Below are 9,678 nucleotides of genomic sequence, written 5' to 3' on the forward strand. Positions count from 1 at the left end.
ACCTGCCCTTCTGCACTCCTTACGCACACCCACAGCACTTAGTGCGTCAAGGGCATAAGACAGAGGAGAGAAGTGGGTTAGCCGCCCAAGCTTGAGAGAGCGACAACGCATCGGTTTCACCTGCTGTTCTTCGCGAGAGAGCAGCAGAGAGAACCCTTTGGAATCCGTTGCCACTTGGACCGTGCCCACGAATATGCAAGAGTTGCCTTTTGAAAACTGCTTTTTCCAGCATTGAACAGACATACCTAGGTCCTAGTTGGATAGCGAGAAAAAAAAAAACGACGAGCAGTGTGGAGGGAAAGGGGGCACCACAGAGTCCACACTCCAGACTACGAGGGAGGGCGCTAACTTGTTTGAGGCATTGTGGTAGTGTGGTCGAGGAAGGGTGGGTGAGCACTGAGCACTGAGCGCTCATTTTGCCTCAAACATACAAAAATCCCTCCCAAGACAAATCTGAACCGGTAATTTTACACTACTATTGCAAAATTACACTTTTCCATGTATTTCAAGCGGAAATTTCTCCTTCTTGCACTCCCCTCAACCGGCTACTTTGATTTTGCAACCGGCTCAAGGCTACGTTGAGGCACACTTTTCCCGAACACTGCTATATACATACCACTTGCCTCGAGTTATGCTCTTAAGTACTTAAATAACCCTGATACAGTACACATAAGAAACATCTTTAGGCATTACTTAAAAACACTTGGCTGGTTTTTATTGGCCATGTCACAGAGCTGGAACATGTTCGCTTTAGGCTAAGACTGCTGAGGTTCTCCAAGGAATTTCAGCCCCACACTTTCCAATAATTCAGGAGGCAAAATATGTCTCCTTTTCGTGCCTTAATACCATCCCGGTTAGATTTTGAGGTTGCTTTTAAGAAAACCGGGAAATTCATGCAAGTTAATTAGATGTAATTACCATCAAAAGATTCAAATTTTGACCTAAAACCTGGAAGAATTTCATGTTTACCCCTTGTTTTCACCGGTTCAGGAAAATGCATTTTTCTAGCCCTGCACCTCCATGAAGCAACCTGTCAAAGTGATAAGCTTATCTGTCCTTCAAAACCTTCACAAAGCAGTAAAACATTGTGATACGTGCTAGACTAGTCTTCAGTGAGAAGAATATACTTACAGCCCATACCTAAAAGATAAAATGCCACAAAGGGCAGCATAAAAATGTGAAATACCTTGAGTGTTCTGAAACATGGTATCATGTCATATCATTCATACACCTACAAATCACAAGGTAGATAAAATGCCACAAAGGGCAGCATAAAAATGTGAAATACCTTGAGTTTTCTGAAACATAGTATCATGTCATATCATTCATACACCTACAAATCACAAGGTAATGTCTTAGGTACCTGTAGAGGCTAACAAAATCTCTCTCTCTCTCTCTCTCTCTCTCTCTCTCTCTCTCTTATCAGCTACTACCACAACAGAGCCCACATTCTCCTTGCACCAGAGGCAAGCTAATCGACCGACCTAGGAAGATCCAGACACCCACGACTATGGAGGACTACATAGCATCGATGGAGGCTGCATCAGAGGATTTGGATCACTTTGGCCCGCCATGCATGATGCCCAGTCAGATTACTGACCATGGAGGAGATTGATTACTGGCCAATGATCGATGTTGAATCTCCTGTGATTTAGCTCTTTCTAAGGATACACCCACACTGTGTTGTCTTCGCCCCCCATTCACTTCACCCCCCTACTCATATCCTACACAAGCCCAGCTAGTTGCTTAGCTCACTTCTAGCAGCCTAGGATTCTATAGTATTTTTATTTTGATAGTCAGACTTTGTATCAGATCCACCACTTTGTAACTTTCTGGTCTCGTAGGTCACTTTGGCCTTTTGAAGACGATAATATAACATTTCGTTTCACTCTCTCTCTCCCCTCTCTCTCTCTCTCTATCTCTCTCAAACACACACACACACACACATAGCTGCATACCAATTGCACACTGCATAAATAAAAGTGTCAAATTCACGCGAGTGCAAAAGCAAATTGTACAAAAATGTAACCTTGCTTGAAGCCAGGGGATGCATCCTACTCAAAATCACACAACCAGACAGGTAAAATTTTGAAAACATATTCCCATTATAGCATAAAGTTTCCAGACTGCGTGACATTTACAGGAAAATTTCATACCATGGGCAAGTACTACAACTAGATATAATAAAATCTCATACATGATTTTCACATGCACACTTAGTGATGGACATAAACATACGACAAGAAAGAACAAACTGCAACAATGAGCTACTCGATTGGGTTAAATTTCGAGCATTAGTGCCGACATGGCGGAAGTCCTTAATGGTAAGGATCGACTACTTTTTAGTAGCGATGGCTTCTGCCACATAGGCAGAAGCACTCAAAATTTGCCATAACCCCAAGCTACTAAGTACACCTGCAATTCGGTTTAGAGCATATGATTCAAACACTTCATGCATAGAAATGTTGAGCTATACAATATAAAACAGTGTTCGAGTTGAATCGTCATCTGAATGGGCTATTCATTTCTTCTTGACATCCACTCTTGCAACACTATGATCTTGCTCCTCTAGTGCACTAGTCAGGCTCCTTTTTAAGGATTCTCCACTCTTCTGCAGCTTGTGACGCACATTCCCCTGAGCAGAATCAGGAGATAATCCAGCTCCTAAGTCAGCACATTCCGTCACCGAAGATAATTCTTGAGTGAAATCCTTCAGGTCAAAATTAAATTTCAGTTCATTGGCACCATCTACCCGCTGCAGAAAGAGGAAGTCAGCTTTTGGGTCGGCAACACAACCATTAACAGGAAAGTTATCCCTATTGCCAACTGCTTCCAGCAGTTGTGTAGGTAGTCCCTCCCATAGCTGGCCGGTATTTGAACAGAGTGGTGCCAATTCTGATACCATGTGTCTTAAAGATTCTAGCCCAGCTCTGTCTAATTCACTCACCTCTCCCACATTGCTTTTGTTGCAGAAATCCATGGTCTCTTCACTTGTCTGCATGGAAACTTCCCCCATGAACTCGTCTATATCATTCATAGAAGAAAATAAACATCTTCTTTTCTTTGCTTCGCTCTCAATTTGATAGACTTCACTAGACTGAAGCCAAAAGTGCGCGAGAAAGGCTGGACTCCGAATTCTTGCTAAGAATTTTGTGATCCGTTCCTGTCTTCTTTCTAGAGCCTGAGCTCTGTCAGCCAATGCCCGTGCTTCTTTCTCCATTGTCTGCTGCTGTTGCTTCAATTTCATGATTTCCGACACTAGAAAATGTTTATCACCCTGCAAATGCTCTATTGCACCCTCAAGACCAAACATACCATTTTCAGCAACAGAGAGAATTCGCTGTTGCTCTAATTTCTTATGTTCCACACGTAACCCTGCAGTTTTACACCGATGGATGTCTTTCAGTAAGTGCTTTTTCCCTCGCAAAAAATACTCATGCGCGAACTCGTAACGGCCTCTTCTAACCTTCTTAAATCCCTGCGTAAGTTACATTAAGGAAGACTCATAAGCAAGATACACAGATGCTTAAAAACTACCATGAAACTGACCAATAATCACTGTAAATTCTCTTAACCCTCATAATTCCTGCTAAATTCTACATGTTAGAGAATTGGAAAGACAGACTTTGCTCACATAAATGTTCAGCTGGCGAACAAAACTTGAGAAGTTGTTATGCTTATAGTACCGAGGTAGCAAGTTCTCGCAAAACTCAGACAAGCTCCAGACAATGAAACTGTTGTTCTCGCTGCTCCAAGAGACGACAGAATTGGAAGCCACATCCTCAATCATGTCATACGTTTGAGTGAGAAAACGTGAGGGAGAAGTCCCGTGAAGGCCGATCTCCATGGGCTGGGGAAGCGGAGCTGGAGATGGCGGCGCTGGTGGAGGAGCTGAAATCATGTACGAAATTGCCTCATAATGAGTATTAAAGGGCACAGAGTTTGCACCGCCGTGTAAAGCTTCACCTGCTGACACCTCAAACGCAAGCGACAGTGCATCGTTGGAGTCCTTGGCCAGACTAACTGTACCATCTACGTCCTCAGAAAATGGGAAAAGCGAAGAATCTGGAGAGACGGGGTAGGCGTTGGATTTCGCCATGGCTAGATTGCAAAGGCAGAAAGCAGGAGAAAGGAAAAGGCTCTGTCGGATCAAAGCGCAGCATAGCCCTATAAGCAATAGTAGAAGCATGCGCAGGTAGACAGAGAGCGAGAATCTTTTCGGCAGCCTGAACTCTCGGGAGTCTGCTTGCAAGGATTCAGGAAGATGACGTTCTGCAGGTTGTGGTGACGATGGACATTAAATACAACATAACTCGTCACAGGTGTCAATTTGCAGGCGCGTCTGTGACTGATGAGTGCTCGAAAAAATCCCAGGTTTAGGAACGTTGCTTGTTTGGGCAGCGTTTTTCTTACGATTTTGAGAGGAAAGGAGGCCAGGCAAAAAATGCACTCACTGTGCTCACTGCAGCCTTTCCATTTGAGAAGGAGACAAAAAGCTAGACTCTAGACTGCTATCTCTTAGTTAGGGTAGTTTCGCACCGGTGGACGTAGAAACTCCGCCTCTTGTGACCTCTCTTGGCTCGAGGAAAAGCAAGCACCAATAGTCATTTGTTAACTTGGCTCCATTTGAGAAAGCGGGGGTAGAAGACTAGGTTTTCCAACTTTGCCAATTTGCTAAGCTCAGCATGCTGTTGTTGTATTATGCCCGTGCGGATGCGCCCTTATCCCACCTACATTGTTATTGTCATTGGCTACAATTTTTTCTCCAGATAAAGTGGAATTAATTTTTTAAAAAAGGAAGGAATATTACAAGGGAAGGCAATCCTTTGGAAAGAGTAGGACCAAACTTTGCATATTACACAAGTAGGAGGCGAGGACTAGCCAGAGGCGAACATGAAGAGGCAAGGAACAAATACAATTGTATTGGGAAGGCTAGCAGTGTATAATATACATGAAGATTCCTTATTAGCGAGAGAAGTGCACTCAAACTAGAAACAAAATACAGAAGTACTTCAGACTCCATAGCTCCATTGACTGCTGCTGAAATGAGTGTTTGGTTGATTGGTGAACTTTCAAGAACTGCATGGAGATTCTCTGTCCTTCCACCCATTATATAGGCCCTCGGCCATCTTCTATAGAATCCCCTCTCTACACTTAGCAGCCGGCCCTTGGCATAGGTCTGTAAACCCCCCTGGGTTTGCCCTTCGCATTACATTACTCCCCCCGTGGAGAAGCATTTTTCGTCCTCGAAGACAGAAGTGGTTGTATCTTCATAAGCGCACTAATGTTTTCCACAATGGCATCCTTCAGGAATTCAGCTATCCATTTGATCGGAACGCAATTCAATGGGAGGTTCAATAAAATCAAGAATAACAGCTTGATTTTCCACATTGTTGTCCCTTTGCAACCGTGTTGTGTAACTGGTCCATATCTAACGTAGAGTGTAAACTATATTTAGAACTCACTTGAGTATACTAAATGAGTTATTGCAACGAGAAGGTGTCACAAAGAATTCAGCTATCCATTTGATCGGAACGCAATTCAATAGGAGGTTCAATAAAATCAAGAATAACAGCTTGATTTTCCACATTGTTGTCCCTTTGCAACCGTGTTGTGTAGCTGGTCCATATCTAACATAGTGTGTAAACTATATTTAGAAGTCACTTGAGTATACTAAATGAGTTATTGCAACGAGAAGGTGTCACAAAGAATACCTCTTCTCGCTTTTCATGAAAGTAACATACTAACATAACTCATCAACGAAGATTAAGTCCTTGACTTGTTATCTTAACGCATCAGTAACAACCCCACCATAACAAGTGTTCAAGGGTTGAGAACTTAACTTACACATGAAGATACTAAACTTAGTTGCAAACATGCTTTCTAATTGGATTGCTTGGTTCTAACGTGCGCGCTTCGCATATCCTTTAGCACAAGATTACACTTGTAATTTGTCTATCCCCTTTGGACAAATGATAATACTGAGGTATGTTTCTCCACTATTTATAGACAATCTTCCAAAATGACTGGTAAACAAGGATCACAATGCCTTACAACATCGTTGAGGAATCAACAATGTTATAAATAACCATCTTGGTTAACTTGAAAGATCCACAAGCACCCAAACCGAGCCATGACCTCTATTGGTGATTGCTAGATCTATGTCACGAATATGCATGTCGATATGAATCAGCCTTTGCTAAACACTAGGGCCCATAACACCTAGTGTGCATGCATTTAGCAAAAACAGATTTGAACCTGCATATCCATGATCATACTCGCCAATACTTATGATGAATGTGATGCTCATAGCACCCATGAAAGAGGAGTGTTTTCATTCATTATACATAGAATTGCTATATGCATAAACAACCATTTGTTAATGTTGTTTACCAGCACTTGTAACCTTAACAAGTCATTCTAAGTCTTTTCGGCCATGAAAATTGTTCCTGATATAGTGTGCTCCAAATGGTCTAGCAAACGGATTTGACTAGCACCAAGGATTTTTTCACGACACATAATTAATATAACGAGCACCAGTGTCAGTCCGAGAGACTCATATTCTCCACATATGGAATATGTCTCAAAAAAAGATGTCTGAAAAAAGAACATCCTTCAAGTACGAGATGTACTTGTGTGTGGAGGTAACTTTAAACACTCCGCGACATGAGTGCGAGGGATACCTCATATACTTTGATCCACACTAGCTAAACCGAACTCCTTGAGTTCCTAAACCATGTTCTATCCCATGTGACACATGTGCCAAAGAAAGCCTTACATATGAGTCCACAATTGCATAATGCAAAAATGTATTTGGGACAGTGCGGCCCAAAATTCTTTGCTCTTATGTGACCTTTTCATGTCGCTAAAGAGAAAAATGGATGAAAGCATTCAAGCTTATTCATCCGACTTGCAAAAAACATTCAAGCAAAGCATATTCAAAAAAGGAATGAAACCAAATCACATACATACCTAGATATTGAACATAACGTTCATTTACCCATACTCATGCACACTTTGCAAACCTGAAAGAAACAACTAGAAAAACAAGCATTGTAAAATGGTAACCCTCGGTGTTGCCTTTGCAACCCAAACCCCTTAGTTAGTTTTTGCAATGTCAAACCAATTGATTATACTTTTGCAAGAAATCTATAGCCAATGATGACGGACACAGTCTATCGTGGTCAAAAGTGTGTGGAATCAACTAAGAAAGTTGAATTTGTCCACTAGCCCCTTGATAGATTTTAGACTTCTTTCCTTGAAAGTATAAAAGTTATGTGTTGAAATTAAAACTCTCAACACCTACATGGAGGCTCTCTTAATCTATTCATGTCGTGCCATGAATCAATTGTTTTTTATAGTTAGGCCATGCCTACTTGCTACTATAAAAACCATCAGCTGGATTGGCTGGACCTTGTGCATAGAGCCAATTATCTAAAGTGCTCACCGCTTTATGCATATACAACGATCAGAATCCCATCTATCAGCCTCAATTCTTTTTTTGACAAAGTAGCTGAAATCATTGTAAAAGGGTAAACGATGATGGAGTGGATGTACTGCCATCTTATTCGCATGCCATGCATGCATCTTAGAGAAATAGATTAATAAGCCCTTGGCTTCAATGACAGTCTCAACCTTGTGAACTACTACTATACGTACATTGCACGATTACACGGGCATAGATACATAATAGTGCATCATTGCCAAACGCAAACTATGAGCTTATATCCACTTAGTGTGAAATATGCATACCATTATCCTTCATCTAAAGTCAATGGATAGTACCGTGGTACAAGAGAAAAGCCTTGCTTTGCATGACGGCTGGCAAAGCACTCTGCTTTGCTCAACAGAGAAATATTTTATAGATAAATTATTAGATTACAGAAAATATAAGTATGTACTAACCTTGTTGTCTCTCTAAGACTTGTTGTCTTTGCTTGAAGCTGGCTCGTAGGTGTATATGCTGAGAAATATAGAGCTGTCGGATGTACCTAACATGCCATTGGGGCTTGGATCACACCAATGGGCAAGAGAAAATCAAATAGACATTGTGCCAAGTTATTCAAAGTCCATATGCTAATAGCTTATTCCAAACTTTGGAAACGTCTATGAAACATGCCCTGAGTGAAGCCTTGCTTTGCATACGTTCATAAAAAAGATGATATTGAACGCAATGTGAGTGCTCATAGCTAACAGGTGCTCTTGTTGAAACACATATGTCAAAGCAGAAGAGAATAGACCTTGTCGAAATCTCATAGAGAATTGACCTTGCCGAATCATGCAGCTTATTGAGAATCATGAGATTGCCCAATATTGATAGAGATAGCATCTGCAACTTAGCTATCAAGTGTCATCTATTGCTAAACATTGCTTGATTGAAGCGACATTTGCTTGTCAAGTTGGCATTGTGAAAATTTCTACCAAAATTAGTAAGTTCAAAATGAAACTTAAAGTTAACATACTTACCGAGTGTGCATGGCATCAAAAATCATAGCATCCCATAGTATGATGGTTGACATTCGAGTCGACTCATAGCTATGGACGTCCATGTGTGTCCCATGTGCTTCATGTATGTATGTTGCCTACACTTTGGCAAGCTATAATTTCTTTGGAGGAACCATATCCCCAATGCATAAATATAGGTAGGGAGACATGCTCCTAGAACCCTTGATTTTTTCCTCCGCTCGACAACACAAGAGGATACATTAAGGAGATACTTGCCAATTTAACACACAAGCTAGTTTTTTTAGTATCAGTATATGGAGCCTTGCCCTTGTGATGCAGCTTATGGCATTTTCATACAAGAGATAGGTAAAAGGAAATTTACCGTGCTGATTATTGACCTTGTTGAGTTGCAGAAACAAAGCGTACTAGGTTGCCCAATATTGTGGCATTTACCCTTGGAAATCCCGGTTGATCTGTCTTGCAGATACTTGGTTGATCCACTATAACATATGCGCGGTATTATCGCTCACATTACCGCAAAAAAACAAACAAATTTGTAATATGAAATTTCTCGTATGCGGAAAAGACTGCGGCAATAGTTGCGGTAATGGTCTAGCGGTAACAAATGCGGTAATGCGTGCGGCTATATTTCCGCGCCTATTACCGCGTGCTTTACTGAACATATACCCGCATTAGTTATTGCATGAATGTTATCGCCAACATTACCGCAAACGGGTTTATTATAAAAAAACAGATGACCGTTTGGATTGTCCTTTGCAGGACCATCCAAAAGGTCATCTATTTTTTTATTTATTTAAGATATTTTATAAAATTATTACTAATTACAACAAAATATCACAATTGGACAATACATTGAGCCAAAAAAAGATTGATAATTTCATTTACATAAGTGGAATTACAATTGGGGGAGGTATTGAGCCAAAAAATGATAGGTATTGCATTTACATAAAGGGCAAAAAAAGCCCGCGTGTACAAAATAGAGTATGGTCATGTGGGATAGGGCAAACGGGGCCCGCGTATACAAAATAGAGGATGTTCATGGGGGAGATGGCGACATTTCGCGTGGAACTCCTTGACTCTGCAAAACCAGAAAAAGAAACAATTAACACTTTGTTATTTAATATTTGATATAAAATCAACAATTTGATAATTTAAATAAGATTAAACTTACATGTTGCAGACTTCTGCACGCATTTTCGAACTCCTCTCGAG

The 9,678-nt window shown here is 41.0% G+C and overlaps 1 protein-coding gene across 1 annotated transcript; it reads right to left on the reverse strand.

Annotated features, from left to right (window-relative positions):
- Positions 1–2,151: 2,151 nt before the first annotated feature.
- Positions 2,152–4,365, reverse strand: LOC147427837 (heat stress transcription factor A-2c-like). The gene is made up of 2 exons (XM_086496969.1): positions 3,635–4,365; positions 2,152–3,478 (listed from the first exon to the last, which is right to left on the reverse strand). The coding sequence occupies exons 1-2, from the start codon at positions 4,187–4,189 to the stop codon at positions 2,522–2,524; spliced, it is 1,512 nt and encodes a 503-aa protein (XP_086353095.1). The 5' UTR covers positions 4,190–4,365; the 3' UTR covers positions 2,152–2,521.
- Positions 4,366–9,678: the final 5,313 nt, after the last annotated feature.

Source organism: Adiantum capillus-veneris, chromosome 23 (assembly GCF_014529385.1).
Source record: "Adiantum capillus-veneris isolate H3 chromosome 23, ASM1452938v2, whole genome shotgun sequence".
Lineage (NCBI taxonomy): Eukaryota > Viridiplantae > Streptophyta > Polypodiopsida > Polypodiales > Pteridaceae > Adiantum > Adiantum capillus-veneris.